Source organism: Chelonus insularis, unplaced genomic scaffold (assembly GCF_013357705.1).
Source record: "Chelonus insularis isolate UGA/USDA-ARS -01 unplaced genomic scaffold, ASM1335770v1 contig_324_pilon, whole genome shotgun sequence".
In the NCBI taxonomy this organism is placed as follows: Eukaryota; Metazoa; Arthropoda; class Insecta; order Hymenoptera; family Braconidae; genus Chelonus; species Chelonus insularis.
Window position 1 is genome coordinate 786,305 of NW_023276494.1, and position 23,337 is coordinate 809,641.

The window sequence follows — 23,337 nt, forward strand, 5'->3', positions numbered from 1 at the left end:
GTACACTCGCGCGCGATCGAGGTACTTACTCGTGCCCCAGCTTTCGTCAACGTCTGTTTAACACCACCATTTATGGCTTTATCGTTATCAAGTGTTGACAAACTAACAATGCATTTATTAAAATAAATATCAAAATGACAATCAAGTGATGTGATATATCAAATAAATACTTGAAGGAAGTGGAAAAATCAATCCAGTTAGCTACTTACAACTGTTAATTCTTGACAACATTTAAAAGGACACGCCTGACGATGGATTACGTTGATGAAGATTCAATAAGTTATAAAAACGAGTGGAGAATAACCGGAAGTGCTGATTAAGAAGCGAAAAATAAAGAAGAAGTGATTGAAAGAAGAGGTAAATAAAGTTAAAAGTGAAATAAAAATTTATTCTGTTAAGAGACAAAATGACTCAAATCTGTTAGTTAATGATTCCGTTGAAAATGAAGATGCTAAAGTAAGAGCTCGTGCTTTAAGTATAGAAAAGACGTTTCGAGGTCGCGAGGTCACACTAGGCTACTAGGGAATGGGGGTATAGTATAAAGGAAGTGTTTGAGAGTGGACGTGAAACGTCATCTTTGCCCCAAGCACGATGCAATAATGTCATTGCAGGAAAGCGTTACAGTTTTTGGGTAATACCAGTTAGGGGGGTGAATTGTGAGTGCATATAAGAGAAAGAGAGAGATAGAAAGAGTGAAAACTACCCACGTACAACGTATTAGCAGGCGGGGCGAACTTTCGATCGGGCGTTTGGCCTTCCGTCACTTTTTTGTGTCGCTAAACTTCTATCTAACTTAAATTATACTCACTAAATAATCTGATTATTGGGGGATAAATTTATATCAATTTAGAAAGAGGAAATTCGTTATTGTCTCGTCTAGGATTTATTATATTTTTAAAGTCATAATAATTTATTTACTTGATGGGAATGTGTATTGGGGGATGATATTGAATGTAATTTAGAGTGTGACAGTAGTAAGTTTGAGAAGGTGTGAGTGATAGGCGTGAAAGAGGTTGAGTTTAAATGCCACCCTTAGGGTGTAAAATAACCCAGATATGTTTGCGAAGAGAGGTATACATACGTTGGGAGGAATTATTTTTGATGGTATTTTATTTCTTCAAGTGATATTTGGCAAAGGTGAAAGTCATTGGAAAGCAAAACAGTGTTGATGATCATTTATTGGACTGGAGGACAGAAGGAATTTCAGCGTGAAATTTCCATTTGCTGAAAATTGATCCCAGCTAACAGAAAAATTTCCCATCTCTATTTTTGATAAAAATGAGAGAGAAATTACAGAGAAAAGTAAATAATATTCTTTATGAAAAATTCAAATGGTGAAATTTTGATACTCCTCGCTATGAATAATCGAGTGACCTTTTATATTTTATCAAAGCAACTCTAGACAACTCAAAGTAATGAAACATGATAAAATATTAATTACACAAGTATATACTACTTGTTTTCTTCTCTTACTACCTAACACATTAATGTTCTAATGGAAATAGCCAACTTCAATTTTCCTTTGCTAACAAATATACATTATTTTAATGAAATTCTTTGATTAAGGTGACTTACAAATATTTCTATCCAATCAATATTATGTGATTTATAATTAATCACTCTTCATTAGTTATGAAAATGGAATGATCCCATCATTCTACTCATAGTCATCATTAATTTGTTTATAACACATTCTTTGACCTTACTATCAAAATAATCGGCTTTTCTATCAAACGCTTGTCATTCTCCGGTCTATTAAATGAATAATCGAATTTCTTTATTACCCTATAACAAAAATCATAACCAATCCTACTTTTTTTGGCTGTGAAGTAGATCTATTTGCAGATCAATTAAACAAGTGTCATGGAAAAATTTAAACCTAAGAGCTTTTAATCATAGAGTAGATAGAATAGATAATGACAACACAGTTGGACGGATTGACATTATCTCGTAATCTAATCTCCTGTGAATAAAAAAAAGAAAAAAAAAAGAAGACAAGAAAATGAGGAAGAAAAACGAACGAAAAAAATATTCATAAACTCATCAGTGACCTATTTTCCCATTGAAGCAAGACTTATCAACATTGATTTTTAAATCATCTAGGGGAAAAGAAAAATGATGATGATGAAAGATAAATGAAATATCTTTGATCATTCATTAGGTATATCTGAGCCTGATTAATATTTAATCAAACAGCCCTTTTTTTCTATCATCATCTTCCAGCTTGGTCAGGTCATCCTGATCGTGTTCGTATCAAACCCACGAGACCGGAACTCGCAATTTGCGAGGTTGGATAATCTCTTGGTCGATCGATGCATTTATCTATAGAGATGAGTTCCAGAGAGAAGAGTAAAGAGGGGTAAGTTGCACTGGAGTAAATGCAACACACGGTGCTATCCATTCTGCCGGAAACTATCGTCGCCAGGAAAGTACGACAGCTTTTCCTGCGACCCAAGCAAAACTCTGACAGGATTTCTCGGTGATTATATCTTGCTTTAGGGCTAAAAAGCGAGGGTGAAAAATATGACAGCGTCGATGGTTATGAGTCATATGCCATTTAGAATGTCTTCGACACCCTTTTCTAGTTTGTTTTATTCTTCTACTCTATTATCATTCCTTTTGCTCTCAAGTGAACGTTAATCTTATTGTAAAAAAAAAATAAGTCAAGTGATTTTACTGCAGGCTAATTCTCTGTCGTCATTTTTTATCGTCTTATTACATTCAATTTATTAGATTGCTTATTTGTTGGAAACATTGTTGGAGAATTCATGGAATATATTTCCTAAGAATGAATTAGTGAACGATTGTTGATTATTGACTGGTCATAACAATCTAAGAGGAAGCAATAAAAATCAGTTAAGCTTAGATATTGGAACCAGATTAATTATTTTATTCAATGAATAGTTTTGTTCTAGGATTTAGAGAAGTCTTCATCTGATGAAAATAATGGAATATAATATTTTTTAAAAACAATTCTATAAGCTCCTTTCAATTGATCTGAACCTATGAAATGATTAGATTTAGAATATGACTTAATGAAATTGGATTCAACCATATTCAATGAGATTCAGGATAATCTACTATCAGATTCAATTGGATCCAATCATCTTCTGCTAAGTGTAACATTTGATTCAATCAAATTGGATTGGATCTAGCAGATTTGAATCTGATATCGTATCAAATCTAATGAACATGATCTTGGGTCTGTTTCGACTGGAATATTTTTATCAAGTCTGAATAAATTGAACTGGAAATTGGATCTGTTTTAAGGTGGCTAGAACTGATATGATTCAATCAAGTATCAACTTTTTTTATTTAAATAAATGTTTTTCAACATCATCAAGTTAGAAAAAATAACTTTTTCATGGAGTTTGATATCTCTAGTAATTTATTGTTATGAAAATAGTAATATTCACTTCTATCTTCGAAGAACATTTGAATGCTTGAGTTATTTTCAAGTATTAATATTAACAAAGTTTTAATATTATACACAGGAAAACCTAAATTGCAAAATAATTTATCATGTGAATAAATTGGATACTTTATCTGAAGAAAAAGTCTTTTAATTAAAATCTAAAAAGTGTGTTCAAATAATTCAACTGTGTTTGATACCACATCCAGGACCTTCAGTTAAAAGATAAATATGTATATTAAAAAATGGATGGCCACATATTTTATTGATTATAAATAATAATTGCTCGAGCTAAAATCTGTGCTACGAACACACTATTATCACGGTTTCAAGACAAACGAGTTCTGTTATTTACTGATAAATGTCAGTTCTTGATTGTTTGTATACAGCAACAATATATATATATATATATATATATATATAATAATAACGTAATCATTTAACGTTGTTGGTAGTAATAAGTTTCCAGAATTAATTTTTTCTTTTTTTTTTTTGTTTTATAAATTTCCTGGAGCTGATGTAATTTATTTTCTTATCAACATCAAATCGTCGCAGTTCATTGGTGTAGGATAGCATGTAAATAATTTTTGTTATTTTTATGATCAAATTGATTTGAACTTGTTTAATGGAGATCAGGCATGATATTTTTATTATTAATTTTATTCATTCTAAACCACTTTTTATTCTATCAAACTAACATGAAGCATCCATTTTAAATTATTTTCTTTCTTCAACACATTTATCGAGGAATGATTCTTTAATCTTTTGGAGTATCTTATCAGGAATGTTATTAACTTTCATTGAGTATGAATATTCATAAAAATAATCATTTCTTTGTGAATATGTAATTGAATAAAATTTATGAATTTCCAATGAGAATTATAATATTATTTTAAATTAATCATCAACTCAATTTGCTTAGGGATCACACGTAATCGTAGATAAGGCCAATGAGTTAATTGGGTCGACCTGGCGACGCGCAAACATTTTAGCTTAAGTTGCTTGAAATATTCGTTAGGCTAGCGAGATGGGGCGTGACCTTTTACTTCAGCCTATACAATGTCTACATTTTACAGTTACATCACCCTTAGTCTACCCTATTTTCCTTCTTTTTCATTCATTTTTTTACGTATACAGATTACATTAGTGTAGCCAAGTGACGTTATTCCGTTTCCAACAAACTTTCAGTATTTTCATGAAAGGTCATTGTACTGTTTTTTTATTCTTACTTTTGCATTATGAATTTCATTGTTTTCTCTTTTACTTTATTGAATATTCTTTCATTTTTAGAGTGAATAAATAAGGGTAGAAAATTGTTATGATAAACTTTAGTATTAAAAGATGAACCTCCGTGGAATTCTTACATCTGAATAGATTTATATATCTTTTTAAAATAATTTACAGATACAAATATAAAACATTAGAAAAGAACAAAACTTTTTTTTTTTAAGATTTAATGATGAAAAAAAAAATTTCTTGAAGGGTCTTTTTTTATCAAGACTAAATCAAAGCATTAACAATAAATTTTTTATTTCAAATAAAATATAAATTCTTTCTTAAAAATTAACAAATAATTATAAATAAATAAGTTTTACCATTAATTCTTTAATAATCTTGTAAATTGATTTTTTAGAAGATTGGATATTTTAAATGACTTGTGTTCTAAAACTAAAAATAGACAATACTTGAAAATAAAAAAATATAATTAAATGATGGGGGATTAATTTCAACGTACTTCTGGGGAGTTAAATGAAGACTCTGTAATATCATTCAGGTATTGATTTAATGATAGAATATATTTTTTTGTATACTGAGATATTTATTATAAAATTAAATGTTATAATATTTTTATTGATATTGAAGAAAATAATATCTTGTTAAAAAAAAATTAAGTTATATAAATGAAGATTTGATTTCTGAAGATTAAATAACTCTGACTCAGTATCTCATATATTGACATAAACTACTTAATAACTGATACCTGATTTATTAGACCATTTAAATTCAAATATATTCGTATACTGTACTGACAATCCGAATTAATTTTGAAAGTTTAATGTGAATTATTACTAAATATCTAAAGACACAGACAATATAATTAAACCATTCGTTTATCAGAGTTTAATCGATATTATTTAAATCTAATTACTGAGAAACCTATATTTCAATGATATTATTTTCTATTCTTTCTCCTTAATAATTTATAATATATTCAATTATCCATCAGAGTAATATTATTAAAATAATTCTGATGGAATTAATTTTTTTTAGCAAACAATTGAAAAAATGTTATATTTTTCTGATTATCTGGATATCATCTAAAGGATTATTTTTCGTAGAGTTTTTGGAGTAAATAAAATGTTAAATGTTTCTAACAAAAAATTTTTTGATCTATCTTAATCCTCATTTTATTACATTTCTTTCTGCACATGCTTACTCTATTTTTCTCAAATAAAGAATAATATCTTTATTTAATATAAAGTATTTTATTGAATAATCAACATTAATTTATTCCATTTTTAGTTGGTCATTATTTTGATTCATTGATTTCTATTTATAAAACATCTTCGCAAATTAATTATTTAGTATTGTTATACATATTTTTATTATTTTATCAATAAAATCTAATTAGCTCTTTACAGTTTACGTTAGGGTCTAAAGAACCCTAGCTACTCTTTTAAAAAAAAACTCATCATGTTGGAATTTTTTAATTAACCAAGAAATGGTTGTGATAATAATTAATGTTTCATTGAAAAATCAAAGAATCATAAAAATTATGCAAATTTATCAAAGAAAAAAATAGTTTTTCTAAAATCCTAGCATTTTATCAATGCTTTAGTACCTGGATCATTGATGGAGTCTTCTTAAAACGATAGGATAGCTATCATGTAGAAAAACGATATTGCTACAACTGAATCTTAATTATTAAAAGTAAAAAAAGAGAAAGATGATGAAGATTTAAAAAGTCATTGTTAGATTTTAGAAATCAATAAGAGATATGATAAATGTTGGTATCAAAATGAAGAAAACAACAAGCTTCTTTGGTTGGTGTATAGGAAGCACAACAGAGTATCCAGAAAAGAAAAAAAAATATAAAATATATATTCATCGTACTATTTTACTTACCATTTTTCTCTTCTATCGCTCTTATTCTTCTATCGGATCATATAACAATTTCTAGTATCATGATATCTTCACTAGCTAACCGAGACGACCATTCTAACGTAGTCTAGACTTCAGGCTCGCAACTCCTTCAAGAGTAGAGAGTAAGCAAAAGGAAAAGAAAAATTATCGATTCCTTTAGATATCTCTCTTAGACTTTGTCGATATTGATCGATATATCTACCTTATCTTTGTGTCCTAAAGAGCCTTAGAGTCCTCTTCTTATATTTTCTCTCCACTTTTCTCTCTCGTTCCATCTTCAATGAATAAATAGAAATGGTTTCATGACCTATTCAACACAAGGGTGTCCTAGATCCCTTCATTTTTATTTCATTCTCGGATGTTCCTGCAATATAACAGAAAAAACATTGAATTTTTACTAGATACGTTTTATGATTAAAAATATAGCAACAATAAATGTCCATGGGTTTATATTAAATTTTATCTTTGATATTATAGACATAATATTGTGTAATAATTGTAATTGTTTTTTATTCATGGCAAGCTTTTGAGTTATTTTTCACTAACATGATGGAGTTATGAAAGAATATACGAGTGACATTTATGAGAATTTTATTCTAATGTTTGTATTATTTTTCATGTTTGTAATAATTTTATTTATTGTTATTTAGAACGGGAATGAATGAAAAAATATCTTAGGTTATATTTAAATGTACTCAGCTGGTTTTAAATTCATAATCCAACATTATTTTATTTGTTGTTAATTTTAGCTGGATATTTTTCCAAATACTCATTCATTTCAAACAGAGTTTTTTTTTATTAAATATGCAAAAAAAAATGTCAAATTTACTCAAGTTGTTTTTTTTCTCTTCAAGTAAAATTTAAAAAATATTGCTGACTGAAATTTTAAAAAAGCTTTGAACGATTTTAACTAAAAAAACTTCTTTTTATATTAAAAATAATTAATCCTTTTGAAATTTATGAGAAGAACTGTAAAACTTTAATTCACTAATTGATTAACTTTCTAAATAATCAACATCACGAGTATAACTTTAAAGTAAATTTTAAAAATAGCTAAAAATAACTTTGGGCATAGTTCAAATTATAACATTGTCAAGTTTGCCAAAATTTAAATTTAAATAGCTAAGCAAATACATCAATTAAATGAATATATAAAAGATGAAGTGAAGAAAAATAAGATTAAATTTTAATAACTTTTAAATTATTTGATGAAATAAAATAAAAGTTTCAATGCGAATGTCATGGCGAAGTTTTTCTTCATTTCATCAAGTTATTTTCGTGACAAAGGTCTTTACTCAAGTTCTAAGTGGAGAAAAAAAAAAATCTGGCACGCACTCCCTAGCAGTTTATTGAGCAATGAAAGTGTTTTATCGTTGAAAACAAAGAAGGCTATAAACTTACGTGTTCTCTTATCATTAGATGATTACAGATAAGAGATTGTAATAAGTCTTTGACCGCATAACGATGCGTGACACAGAGTTGCAAAAAATAATTTATTCAAGGTAATAAATCACTTTGAAGAGGCGTAAAATCGTAAGAATTTATACAGCCTCATATGTTTTTGATGTTAGCACGAATGTCTAGAGATTGAAATTGAAAATACGTTGGATATATATTGGACTTTGAATTGTAAGGGTGAGCTGGTTCTATCAGAGAAAGCATTCATATTAATCCTCCCTTCAAATACTCGCGTTTCCTACCGGATATGAATGTCTAGACGTCTGACCAAATACATATTGTCACTACTTTTCTCGTCGATTTCAAACTTTACATTGATTTTTTTCTCTCGAGTTTATAGATGAAGTGCTTTAACACTTTCTGTTAATTTCCATTAGCACCTATTCAATAGCTCTGAAATTGATAGGCTCTCTGGATAATATTTTCATTTAATTCTTTTACAAGACTAGAAATCTATAATAAAGTTGAATTTTTGTGATGGAAATGAATTCACTTGTTTCATTTATTTTCTTTTAAAATGAATCAATTAATGTTTGACAATTTTATCTTCAAAGAATGATAGTTGAAAATAATTTTATAATTTTCAATGAGGATATTTATTAGAAAATGAACAAATTTATTAAATATTACTTAAAGTATATTATTGTAAATATATAAATTTTTTACTATTCTCTACATGTCTATCTGCAAGCTCTACTGAATTTGACACATTTCAGATTTTTTTTTCAAACTTCACTAATTGATATAAGTTAAAATATTATTTTTGAAATATCAATTGTTTTTGACAATTTTTTTACAAAATATTTCGATCGAATAAATAACAATAAGTATTTAAACATGTCACAGAATATTATTAATCTATTTTTAATAGGCTTTGTTTATTGTTTAAATTCATTGGAAAAGATTTATTCACTGAATGTATCGATTAATTTCTATTAATTTAAATAACAATAAATTATGCATAATAGATTCAAGCTTTTATCATCAGATTTCATGAAAGCCTGTGTCATGTACACTCGTAGATATTATCCATAATAATTGAGATATTAATTAATAATAATGATATAAAAATTAGTCTTTTTTCAACAAATAATTTTATTATTCATCTTCATTATGTATTTATCAATATCATATTCCCTCATTTGGTTTGACCATTTATTATTTATGAAGTCTATTATCTATTAAACTATTTTAAATAATAAATAAAAATTATTTTTAATCATCAAAAATAAATTGCTAATAAATCTTGTTGTTGAAAGTCTTCCCAAGTGACTAGAGTTGTTGAAAATGATCAAAATATTTGATTGCTTGTTTAAGATAGATGCACGGCAGTACAAAATTCAATTAGATAAGAAGTAAAATTTCACATTCCAAGGTTACAACATCTGTAATTCTCTTAGATACAAGTTTACGAGGCAAGCTCATCTTAAAATAAATTCGCCAGAGGCCAATCACTCCCTACTGGTCCGCTTACTCTGTCGTGAAGAATGAAATAAACTCCTGAGAGTATAAGAGAAACTCTCGAATGTCTATTTCTGTGTATCTCTATCTCTTGCCTTTTTTTATTTCGTTTTCTATGCGAATACTCACATGAAAAAGTATACTGTATGATTGCATGTGGATAAAATACAGGAAAAGAAGTAAAGGAAGAAACAAGAGAAAAGATGAGAGCTTGAAAAAAGGATGAAAAGGAAAATAAACCGAAGAAACAAACAAGGGCGAAACGCACTAGGGATTCCGAAAGGAAAAAAAAAACATCAGCTTTGTATTCTTAAGATGTCAAAGAATAAAACTTACAGACAAACTTGAAAATTTTAGAAGATTTCTTTTAGAAATTATTTGAATTCCAAAAATTAATTTAATCATCATCGAAATTTTATTATTAATTAAAATAAAAATTTTTTTTATTGAAAATAAGTATAAAGAGATTATAAAAAAAAACAACAATGATCAATAATAATTGTTAAGTAATTTGTGAGGAGTAATTAAATTTTTGACATCAAAGGTAGTGAGTTTCTTGAGCTTTGATTATTATTAACTGAGTCAACGAAAGACAGAAAAATTTTCAAAAACGTATTTCGAAGAGAACATGTACAAAAATTTAAATGCTGAACTTATTTTTTATTTATTTTTTTTTCTTATAATTTCATTTCACAGACACTTTTGAAGTTTACTAAAAATTAAGAAATCCCTTTTCCATTTTTTTTTTCTGGTAAAAAAGATTGCAAATCTCCAGTTGAATGCGTAAGCTTTGACAAAATTCTTTACAACGTGAAATTTTCACAATGAAATATTTTTCATTCAAAGTGATAATTTAATGAGAGAATTTTATTACATTTGAGGATGTATTTATTATACAACAGTATCAAAGAATTTGTCTCTTCGCAATTTTAATAAAAAACGGATTAACAAATCTAGATTACCATGACAACATATATATATATATATATATATATATATATATATACTTGAAAGAACTTGATAATCTATCATCTGAGCTGTAAACATTCTAGAAATATTTCTTAAAATCTCTTTGACTCTGTCAGTTCAATAACACTAGGTAAAAATGAAAGAGGAATTGAAGACTAATTAGGAAATACTTTAATATGATATGAAAAAGTGTGATCAGGTCCATACTTGGATAACTATTTAAATTGGGCCCAAGGGGTCTTGATAGTCTACTTAGTTTTTTAGACTTTTTGCTTGATATGGGACTAATCAAATACCAAGTTCAAGATAGGAAGAAACAATGAGAACAATAAGACCAGAACCATTTAGTTATTATTTATATAACAGCAATGAGGTAGCAATTGATACATTACAATTCTTTCTTGTGAAAAAATGAATCAAAACTTAGAAGAATGAATTACAAAGTATCCTAATTAAATAATTATTTACCCTGAAAACAATTTCTAGTCCTAGGAACAATACTGTGTCCCTTAAATCAACTATCTAAGCTTTAATATCCAAGGTATTGCTGCTATAGCAATATTTTATTTGCTTTACGGTTAATATAAGAAAGTTGTGGCAGCTATCTAGATAGTTTTAATAGCTATCCAAATAATTAATATAAATCTAAGGATTGCTGTGACAGCAATCTATTACAGTTATACTTTGGATCAGCTCCTATACCAATATTTTTTTCAGTGTAGAAGTTATAGGATAATTGGATATATTATCATATTGAAATGCTACCTGGGAAGTAGAAAATATTTAAAACAGGCTTTTACAGTGGGTCCATCATTGGCTACTATAGTCATCATTGGCCCAGTTGTGGAAAATGACTGAGCCATGCCTAGATGATAACACCACTTCAGCACTCTTTACTTGGACTCTTGACAACTCTAGTTTAGAGTCAAATAGAGGTTATTCTGTTGTTGAGGGTGTGAATGTTGGGAGAAATGTTGGTTTTTATTTACAAAATAAAACTTCCAAAAGAATGTGATGGTTGTGAGAGTAAATAAACAAAAACTAGCTTGAAGTGAATTATAATTTCTTGGCTAGTGTTTTGAATACCACTGTATTTTCGTACTGGAGTGTACAACATATTTATCTCTAGATCTCTATGCAATATTCTTGTCTCCTTATTCTCATCTAGTACACTAACAGTAAGATAGGTATGTGGATGAAAAGTGTGTAGAGTGCAAGAGAGTGCAAACCAGCAATAGCAAACTTGAGCCTACACGAAAATGCTTTCCCTACATTCCGTCGACCCTCATTTTGTCATTAGCGTCAGTTTACTGTCTCTCTCTCTCCTCTACTCTCTCTCTCTCTCTCTCTCTCTCTCTCCTCTCTCTCTCTCTCTCTCTCTCTCTCTCTCTTTCTTTTTGGGTAATACATAAATTACACGTTGTAGCCTACTTATTTTTATTTTCTTCATTTTCTTCTTTTTCGTCTTTCCTAGGCTTCTAGTGTGTACTTCACTTCACCTCCTTGCCCTTCTTTTTTCTTTTCATATTTTAAGCTTTTTGGGTCGACGATTAGTAAAGACTCTTTACAAAACTTTCAAGTGTCGCTTCATAGCTTTTTAAGGTCTCAACAATTACGAAATTTACTTCATAATAAAAGTTCATTTGTTGAATTATTTTATTATTTTAACGAATCATTTTTGTAAGTGTCATTTAGTTTATTTTTTTTTTATGTTTGTCTCGTACTAACATATTCTTTAATTTAAATAAATATTCAATAAATTTATTATTAAAAATTTTTTTCTCGACAATAAACCAATAAAACAATTAATCGTTGTTACATTAAGTATTAAGAGTTTTTTTCAAAAATGTTCAATTGACTGGCCATGACCTCGAAATTTTTTTTTACCAAGTAGAATAAGTACACTAATAGGCAGACAAGGTGCATTTATTGATGAACAAAAAAAATAATTTAACACATGAGACATTAATTAATTGATTATTTTAAAAAATTTCTTTACAATTTAAGAATTATAAGTATTTAAATATTTTATTAAATCCACATTTAAATATTTTTTTTGTTTCTTAAAATTTAGTAACAAAATAAAAGTAAATTATATTATATTCTATATGATAAGTATTGATTAACTAAACAATTCACTCTTTAATACAAACTACATTCCAATCGTTAATAAATGATGATGATTATCTTATTCTTCCCCTTACTAAATTTTTTCCTCGATTTTTCAAAAGAGTCATTTTTCTTACAGACTGATTAGACTCAATGAAAGCAAATAAACATAATGAAAAAATCATCAGGGATGTCAAAAGTACGTCCAAAGACGGAAGTATCAAGCTGCGTAAGTCGTCGTCGGCGTCGTCGTATTAGTAGAAGTAATGATGCACAGACTGGCGCCTCCATGATCGCCTGTCAGTGATTGCTCGAGGGGAAAAGACGAAAGTAAATAACAGGGGACGTTAGAGAAAAGGACGAAGACCACGACGGAGACGAGAGGGTGGAAGTGGGCCAGAAGAAGGGTGAAAGGCTCACGCAGAAAATCGTCAAGCGATGAGCGATTTACAGGCCACCCTCGAGTTCTCCCTCGAGCTTTGCAAGTTCTACAATGTTGATCTCTTTCAACGCGGGTAAATATTTTATCGGAAACTTAATATATTTTTTTATTCTTTCTACTTTTTTTTTTTATCTTATACATTTTTTATTCACAATAAGAGAGAGAAAATTTTAACTAATAAAATGCAGATAGAGTAAAGCTATTTACAAACGAACGTTCATTTAAAATCAATATGAAAAGTAGTTTCATTTAATATTATTTGTAAATTTTATTATGGTCCAACTTATTATAACAGGAAGTTACTAAAATATTTAATTATTTACATTTTTAATAATCCTTTGTTTGTAAAAGAGCTCTACTTTAAGAGGTATTCATTAATGTTGTTATATTTTTCAAGGTTCTATCAAATTCGTACAGCCCTTAGGGTATCTCCGAAACTGCCTATTAAAGTGGAAGTAGACCAACTTCGTAATCGTGAGTTAACTTTTTTTTTTATTCAATTTTATTTATTTATTTTTACATTGAAAAAAAAAACAATTATTAATAATCATTTCTTTTTTTTAAAGAGGATTTTTTTTAAAATGTGATTTGAAGATAAAATGTCTAGAAATCTTTTAAAAATCTTCAAAATGATGTAATAATTATTTTTAAAAAAAAGTTTAGATCAACGAATAATTTATAAGAGTGGAAGAAAATTTTCTTGCATGAAAAAATTTATTTCCTAGCATCAAATATTTTATAACGTGGAGGAATATATTTGACTTTTTTACTCTAAAAAATATCCAAATAAAAATATTTGTATGTAAATGAATATTGATGTATATCAAATTTTTGTCAACGATACTGGAAAAAAATAACTAAGCAGTAAGATTTCAATTGAAAATTTACCTTCTTCCTTATATTACAAAATAGCTTACGGGCGATTGGATCCCAAAGTATACGAAACGACGTGGTTTCAGAATAAATTGAAAAGCCAATTTTCTATGTGGAAAAAATGTTTTTTTTATTTATTTAGAAGCAGTTTTCTGAATCAAAATCCTAATTCAATAAGTAATAATTCAATACAAGTCTATCAAAAAGGATATTTCAAATAAAACTAATAACATCTTTGGATTTGATTCAATTGAATCCAACTATTAAGCAGTGAACCTACGAAACAGGTCATATATTGAGAGCTCCATTCTACCTAAACTGATTAAAAGTCATCAACAGTACAATAATTATTTCTTAATAAGCTTTAGTAAACTAAAAACATCTATACCAAATTATTTTAACAAATAAATATTTATTTATTATTTTAAAATCAGTTTCATCCAATTCAACAATAAATAAAGTTAAATCTCTCTAAAATAACTATTTTATTAAATTAAAATAACTGGTAAATTTTCATGTAACAATAGACCCAGCTCGACATCTCGTTTATTGATGCTAAGCTTTGTTTTATTTGAAAATAAATAAATTTGAATGTTAAACAGAATAATTTTATGACTATGCAAGTATTGTGCAAATAGTACCAACAATTTAGTGTATATACATATAAGTAAAGGGGTAAATGAGGATATTTATTAATAAGAAAAATATGAATTGTTATTTCAAGCAGACAAGCGTTCATTAGACAACATGGAAGCACCAGGAACAAGCAAACGCTTTCAAATCCTCTACAGAAATGAAGAGGTAACTTTAGGAACTTCGGTCCTCTTTCGTGCTCACGTACTTGTACATAGTCACAAGATCGAAGAAGCGCTTTCCCGAACTCACTTCAATCTTGGAGTCGAGCTCTGGTTCAGCGAACCCACCCAACCAGGAAATATGGCTTGTGTATCATCTAGGTAAGTTTTCTTAGAGAACAATATTTTTTTCTCTAAATTTGTAACCCACATTTCAACTTTAAGTAAAGAGATACATTGTACAGACTTAGATTATAGTATCTTATTTCTTTTATATATATTTCTTTTTTTTTTTTTTGCAATGTTTTTGAAATCTTTATTTATAAGTAAAGTACGTCTTTGTTGTGATGGTAGCAAACGATGATATATGTCGTCCACAGTATAACAATAATAGCATCAACTTTATTTTTTATATCATGATGATATAATAGTAGAATTTAATCAATAAAAACTACTTGATTGTTTTGAACTGATTTTTTTAAAAGTAATCCCATCATCAATTGTTAAGCTTCAATTTTTATTATGAATTATTTTAGTATTTTTAAACCAACATATTTTTTCATTTATTTTATATCAATCATCACAAATAAAAAAATTCTTTCAATTCATCTTTACACATATCCTGAATTGTTTTCAATTTTTGAGCAATGAATGAAAAATTTATTGAATAAAATAAAAACCCATGCAACACCAAACTGTATGAATTTGTCTTTTCATCATTTTATCTTTGTAGTTCCAGTTGTTATAAATATACTTAAGCGCTTTACTTTTATTGCAAAAAACTTTGTATGATTGATTGCTGGTGTTGTTTATCATCGCTCTATTTCTTTTGTAGCTTAAAAAGTCTGTATGATGGGAACTGTGTCGTCTAATTCTCCAAGTGTAAATGAACTTTTTTTAGAACACAATACAAACATCTTGAAAGTTGAAATTGCAAGAGCTTTTAATTGGACCAGTTTTACCTCTTGTTTTATTTTTTTTATCTTTTTTAGATTATTCTTTTTATGTAGAACTCTTGAAAAAATTCAAAACTTTGTACAAATAACGAGTGTCTAATGAAAGAATTATTTGTAGAGCATTGCAGTTAAATTTTGTACCAACTAAGGGGCTTCACTATCACTTACCAGTACTTTTTGACTACTTCCACCTCGCAGCAGTGTCCATAACGATCCATGCCTGTCTTGTAGCTCTTCATCAACCATTCGTAAAGTTAGTATTTTGTATAGATCATTATCTCTATATATAATTCATCGTCTCAAAAATAAGTCAATTGAGTTTCTTTCTATTTTCTGAATAAGTAAAAAGATTGAATAAATAATCCAAATTGAATAGAAATATTATATGTTATTCTTCATACTACTTAATATCTTACTGATGATCTAAAACATCAAGTAGCTTAACTTATTACTTTTAATGAATTAATTTTTTCTGAATAATTAAATTGTTCTCAACATTTAATTAAAAATATTTTAATGTTATTCAGAAAAAGTATTCTTCACTACGTCCAAAGCTGTGCTCCAAGAAGTGGAAAACCATGGCTTCAGTTCAAACAACCACCTTCTAATGGAGACAATAACGCATTTTTAAACATCGTAAGTTTTATTCAAATTTCAGATCACAAGTTTAGTAATTGATTTTAATCAATATGAAAATGATAAATGTAGTTGAACATAAAATAAACAGTCCATTACTAAAGTTCCCAAGTAATCGAGCAACCATAAAATATTGTTTGCTGTGTGTATAATGTTTTGTAAACAAACTTTTAAAGAAATATTAAAAAAGAAACACTAGAAAAAGTCAAACAAATAACAAAGTAATTACAAAATAAATGGAAAAGTAAAAAAAGGTAATAAGAAAAATATGATTGTATTTGAAAGGAAACGACAACACGATGTGTTGGTTCAACAACAAGAATACAACATGCAAGAGTCATCCAAAAAGAAGTTACAAGACTTTTATTAACCGCTCGAGAGAATCTCCTCAACGACCTGGCAGATCTTGCTCAACTATTGCCGTCATGGGAACAACGAGATCTTGAGATCGCTGAGAGAAAACATAAGGAAGCCACAAAACTGATAGATTCTGAAGAAGTAGATATTGCTCAACTTTGTGCACAAAATATTGTGCTTTGGAATATTTTCTTAGAAGCATTTACGAGACAAGAGGCTGTTCATCAACATTTAGCCAGAATCCATCATCAATTAAGGGCAAGTATCTTCTTCTCTTAATACATTTAACCTACTAATTGAGGGTAATTAATAATTTTTTTTGAATATTCATGTTTTTAAAAAATAGGTAAAACGTTTTGCCGAAGGATTTTTTGTATTGGAAAATCCCAGAACATCCGCAGCTGGTTGCTATGATGCCAATTATCAATCTTATCAGGCAGTAAGTGAAGCCGCACGACGATCACGTTACCTAGCATCACTTCCTCCTCTTCCAGTTCATTGTCCCGAACTAGATGGAGATCTTAACACGTTGCCACTCATTTTTGAGGACCAGTATGCCGATATGCAACTGAGACATCGAAATAGTGGTAAATAAATCAATTTTTAAAATTTAAAAACAAAAAATGCCACGAATAAAAATATTTATTTTCTCGAAAAATATTTAATTCATTGATAACTTGAAGAATTATTAGTAACTATTCATAAATTAATCCATTGACTCTTACTATAAATTAAAGATTGCAGTTTTAATGATTAAAAAATAATTTTAAAAAATATTATTCAATTAACGAGCATCATTAAAATAAAATTACTAGAATGATTTACATCTTGTTCATAGTTCCTAGCATGGAAGACTGCAGCTGTGGTATGTCAGCAGTTTTAGAATCACGAACATCAAACGTATGGTCACCTAGAAGTGAAGGAGCTGCTCAAGACATCGCTTCGATCCAAGCTCGACTATCTCTAGCACCTTCATCGCTTCCTGCACGGCACAGTAAATCCTTAGACCAACTGGGACCAGAAATAGCACCCTTACAGCCACGAACATCCCCCAAAACATTACCAAGGTCCGCTTCAACGCAATTGTTTCCCCGACAAAGAATTGGAGGTAGAAATCCAACACCACCAACGCTTGTGCCATCTAAAGGACGATCTAGATCACAAGCACCACTTCTTACTGCCAGGAGCACAACACTGTTTCCTTCGGGTCAGCAGCAGGCTTTCTCCGCACCGAATCCGTCTCTAGGTTTCCTTTTTGCTGCTACTTTTAAGTTTATGCTTTCTGTGTGGCTTTTGTACTATTCTCATATTTTTTTCCAACTTTTTATCACCTCAGTAATAGCTTTAGAAATAGTTTTATCCATTTCTTTGTATCTAAGAATACCTTTTTTTAAATTTATTTCGAAATAAATTACTTTATAAATTTATAAATTTTTTAATATTAAATTATTTCATAAAAACTAAAAATAGATCATATCCTCTGAGGTGATAAAATGTCATAATAAAACGTGTCTTTATTTTCCAATCTTCTTACACAACACCTAAATAACATCATTTTTCATAACTATTATAGGATCAACTCCAGTAGCAACACTTCCACGAGCAAAGTCGACCCAAATGTTAGTTCCAGACTCTTGTCGGCAACATCACGATTTCGATGGACGATCATCAACATCAATAACATCACTTCTAGCAGCTATGTTCCCAGAATTACCACCAAATGGACACTTTCCTGGCTACAGACCAGCTAAATCTTGTGATCAATCTCTAAGTATTCCACCTTGCATTGGAACATTCGATTTAAACCAACTGTCTTCCACCTTTAGTACTAAAGAGAACCATTCATTAGACTCTAGAAGAATACGGCTAGAGCCTCGGAGCCATCGATTATTTTCTCGAGAAAGTGGTGAAAAATCATTTCATATGAAAAATGGTGACACTGATCCTCAAAACTTACGAACCGCAACTCTAGACCGAGTAACTTATCGTGGCAACCATCGCAAACATGGTCACATATCCGCAGGAAAGTGTCAAAATAATAGTACTGACTGTCGACGTTATCATACTTTAGGGAAAGCTACAGGAAGTCATCAAAATCGAGTGAAATCGGCAGATTTTTTAGACTCGGCAAATGGAATCGCTGAAATGGCTCAAAGTCACTCAATTTTAGTTGATCCTTTAAATAAAAGATTTTCCGGAGCTTATAATGGACTGACAGTTGATTCTTTCTTTTATCGGACGAATGGATCTAGTGGAAAAACTGCTGATTTTCGACCGAAAAGGCCAAAAAGTACTGAACGACTTTTCGATGTTGACCATTCAATGGATTGTTGTAAAGAATCTCAAGATATATATGAGAAAAAAATAACACGATGGCGTAATGAAGAAAAATCGAAAAAACATGAGAAAAAATCAGCAGAATCAACTCAAGAGCATCTGTATGAGGTCATAGCATTAACAATCGATTGTAAACCTGAAGAGCCAAAAAGAAGAGGACGTAGACCTCATTCAGCACCAGCGATGGATGGAGAAAAAAAAGAAGAACCAATTGGACAAGGTTCTAATGGAAAAAGATGCCAACATCGAACAAGAAAACCACCTCCTGCTCCTCCTCCGTATCAGGATATAGATAAGAAAGAAAAAGCAGGAATTTCAAAGCAAAAAAATTCCCAAAAACAAGGTCCAAATCAACGAATGAGTGTCCTTGAGAGGGAAAATAATCATAAAATAGCTCTTAAAGTTGAGGGAGTGGAGACTAATGGAGTATCTACGACATCTGACGAGTCTTCTCCAGGTGTTCCACTTCCTAATGCCAAAAGACTGAGATGTGCGAGTGTCCCTGTAGCTGATAACAAAATGGTAGTGCCTAGAAGTGCTGTTTCGTTGCCTTGTATGCCGATTAAAGATAGTAAAGAGACTCTTGGTGTTGATCTTGTTGCTACTGTTAGACCACCTAGTCCTCCTTCTACCAGACCTAGCAGTCCGGTTTCAAGTATAGACTCTGATAACCTTACTTCTGAGTGTTCGGGATGGGTTAGCAGTGGAGATACTTCTAGTTCTGAAAATAAACGGGCAGGTAAGTTACTTCAAATTAATTTTTTCATTGCAGTTTAAAACTATCGAGTCAATTTTTACTATTTAAATTAAATCGAATTTTTTTTTATATTCGTCTAAATTGATATTGAATTTCTCAATAGTTCAATTTTTATTCTAATAAAGTTTACTTGATAGTTCAATAATTTTGAAAAATTGACACTTTTATCGTAATAAATGATTGATAAATTTCATTCACTTACCTTATCTTATCAATTTATAAAATGCTTGGAAAAATATTTTAAATCTGATATTACTCACTTTCTAAATAATCAACAACGTTGAATGTAATGTAAATTTACTCTACATAATTTATAAGAGAAAATATTTAATATGAAAATACTAATAAAATGATAACTTTCAAAGCAATTTCACCTTATTTTCTATTGATCTTTAGATAATTAACAAATATTTAAAAAAAATAATTTATTATAACAATGTAATTATAGTTTAATTAGAACATTGTAGAAAAATACTTTATTTATTCTAACAAAACTTCAACCATCTTTCAATGAGTACACATAACGATTCTTAATGGTTGAACAAGTTTTTCTCGTCTAAGAAAAAAGTACATTTTTTGAAAACTCGAAAGCTTTTAATATAATTAAATACATTACTAAAATTGCTTACAATGAAAGGAAATAGATATTAGAAATAATTACTTTTATTATTATCTAGTGCTAATTGTTGATGTTTTAGTGATGATTTTCTTTTATGTGATTTAGGTGAGAAAATCAAGTCAAATAAAGTCCCATTGAGAAAAGATAAAAAGGATCAAACAAAAAACGAACTAACTGAAAATTCTTACGAAGAAGTAAGACTACCACCACCAAAGATGTTTCAAGATGAACCACCACCTCCTGAGGCATTCAGAGATCCAGCGCCAGTTCCAATGGTAGACAATCCGCTGTATCACGTTTATGAGACAGTGAAAAGAGCCAAGAGTCCAAAACAAAATAAAACTGCACCTTGTAGTCCCCAGAGAAGTCGTGAAAGAATTGAAAGAGAGCGAGAAAATGTCTATGGCACTCGAGACTTTTGTCTTGACTGTTATCAAGAAGGTAAGGAACTGCTCCAATCTACCCAAGATGATGCGATAAATTTCAAGAAATGTAAAGAAGAATTCAAAAGACAAATGAATTTTCCTGGAAAAATTTACAGGTGTGTTTTTGTTTATGTTATCATTATTTTAAAAATTTCTTCTGGATCAATACTCAATTTTAATTTCAAGTATTTGCTATCTTTTTTAATGAATCAAATTTAAATATGATATTTTTTTTCATTTCTATCACTTTTTCTTAAAAAAAGAACTCCATTTATTAATGAACCAATTGACTAATTAATTAAGATTGACATAATGACTCTCAATCAAACTACAGTGACTATCCAAACGTTGCGAGCAGTCTACCTTACTTCTACATCAGCGACGAATACAGATTATTCTCTCCTGAAGGCCCACACCTCATTATTTGCGTTCACGGACTGGATGGTAATGCAGCTGATCTGAGACTCGTTAAAACGTATTTGGAACTAGGTTTACCAGGCGCACATTTAGACTTTTTAATGTCAGAAAGGAACCAGGTAAATACTTTTCAAAGAAATTATTTTATATTTGATTGTAATTTTAAATAATCATTAACTAAAAAATAATTACTTGAAAATTTTTCAACTTTACTGCCATCAGTCGAGGTCAAAAGTCTAATTAATTGATTTCAATTAATCTTCTAGATATTTTGATACAAAAAAATTAATGTCACATCAGAAGTTGATCTTTTTATACTTTTATCTATTAACGTAAAATATTTAGCTAGTCAACTTGTCATTTTTTAATTTCAAATTAAACGTTTTTCTCCAACATCATCATTTATCTCTTCATTATATTTATTTTGACCTCGTTCATCTTATCTCCGAAAACTATTTTCAGGGCGATACTTTTTCTGACTTTGACACTATGACTGATCGACTAGTAGAGGAAATTCTTCACCACATTGACACATCAGGACTCAACCCAACAAAAGTCAGTTTCATCGGCCACTCACTGGGGACCATAATAATTCGCAGTGCTCTGACAAGACCACAACTGAGGCCATTGTTATCAAGACTTCACACTTTCCTCAGTCTAAGTGGACCACATCTAGGAACTTTGTATAATACAAGTGGCCTCGTCAATGCTGGTAACTATAACATAGTCTGTATTTTATCAGTTTCAATTGTTCTCAAAGAAGTTCAGGCATTTACTGTTGAAGCACAAATACCACAAAATTCTCAGAAATTTCATGACATCTCTGGATGAAATTAGATAAAACTTATTCCACTAATTTAATAATTAAATATTGAATGTTTGAATAAAGTAGACATTTTAAGGCTTATTGAAAAATTTTGTTTTTTAATAAAAGAAGATTATTCAGTTGTTGAAAATTTCATTTGAATAGCAAATGGTTTTTAGTGTTATTACATTACTGCAATAAATAGAGTACTCGTGAAAATGGCAATATAATTTATTCAATCATTTGAATTCAGTTTCATTGAATTAAACTCATAACCAATCCAATTTCGATTCATAATGTAATGATTTATTTTTAAAAATTGCAACGTTCGACAGAAAAAAAAGTCTTAAAAAATATTTCATCATAATTTGATTGTTAAAAGAAATGAGTAAATTGTAAAATATTAACGTTAAAACAAATTCATTATTCAAAAACTTGAAATATTCCTTTCTTTTCTAATATTCATTGTATTCTCAATCCTAGGTATGTGGTTTATGCAAAAATGGAAAAAGTCTGGATCTCTGCTCCAGCTAGCAATGAAAGATTCATCAGACGTCAGGAGATCTTTCATGTTTCGATTAAGCCAGAAGAGCAATCTCCAGAGGTTTAAGCATGTTCTACTTTGTGGAAGTGCTCAGGACAGATACGTTCCACTTCATTCAGCCAGAATCGAACTTTGCAAAGCTGCGGTTCGAGACCCCACTGACCAAGGTATGCTTTTTAATCTAAAAACCACTGTTTTACATCTCTATATATTTAATTTACTCTAGTGCAGTGTCATTAATAAATAAATCTTTAACAGGTACTGCATACAGAGAGATGGTACACAATGTACTTTATCCTATAATGTCTACTCAAGGTGTTACTCTAGTCCGGTATGACGTACATCATGCTCTACCACCAACAGCGAACGCTTTAATCGGTCGCGCCGCTCACATTGCCGTCCTCGACTCAGAACTTTTTATTGAGAAGTTTCTTCTCGTCGCAGGACTCAAGTACTTTAGATAAAAAATAAAAAAAAATTTAAATAAAGCAACAAAAAGATTGACACAATACAAGAAAATATACCAAGAGATAAAATATAATTAAATTTATTAATTTATTAAATGAGATTAATAAATTAATGATGATTATTCTAATAATAATTAATTATTATAGTATCTAAAACCAAAACCTATCAGACAAATATGATGTCATTTTTTATAATTTTTTTTCTATTACTCTATGTGTAGATCTCGTGTTATTGACTTGAAGAATTTTTTCATCGAAAATCTAATATCGAATTTTATGAAAAGAATTACAAAATAAATTTAGATGTAAATTTTATCATTCTTTCTATTAAAATATTGAAAAAACAAAACTGAAC

General features: G+C 29.3%; 1 protein-coding gene across 4 annotated transcripts; it reads left to right on the plus strand.

Annotated features, from left to right (window-relative positions):
• The first annotated feature begins 23 nt into the window (after positions 1–23).
• LOC118065972 (uncharacterized) lies at positions 24–23,205 on the plus strand. Of its 4 annotated transcripts, none has more exons than XM_035081617.1 (15): positions 24–357; positions 12,693–13,068; positions 13,393–13,469; positions 14,593–14,824; positions 15,737–15,871; positions 16,146–16,254; positions 16,540–16,869; positions 16,958–17,198; positions 17,450–17,857; positions 18,185–19,687; positions 20,430–20,865; positions 21,084–21,285; positions 21,629–21,878; positions 22,455–22,682; positions 22,774–23,205. In XM_035081617.1, the coding sequence occupies exons 2-15, from the start codon at positions 12,992–12,994 to the stop codon at positions 22,977–22,979; spliced, it is 4,434 nt and encodes a 1,477-aa protein (XP_034937508.1). In that variant the 5' UTR covers positions 24–357; positions 12,693–12,991; the 3' UTR covers positions 22,980–23,205. The 4 variants fall into 4 exon arrangements, with proteins under 4 accessions (XP_034937508.1, XP_034937511.1, XP_034937509.1 ...); XM_035081620.1 differs by having other exon boundaries at positions 17,450–17,818; XM_035081618.1 differs by having other exon boundaries at positions 14,596–14,824.
• Positions 23,206–23,337: the final 132 nt, after the last annotated feature.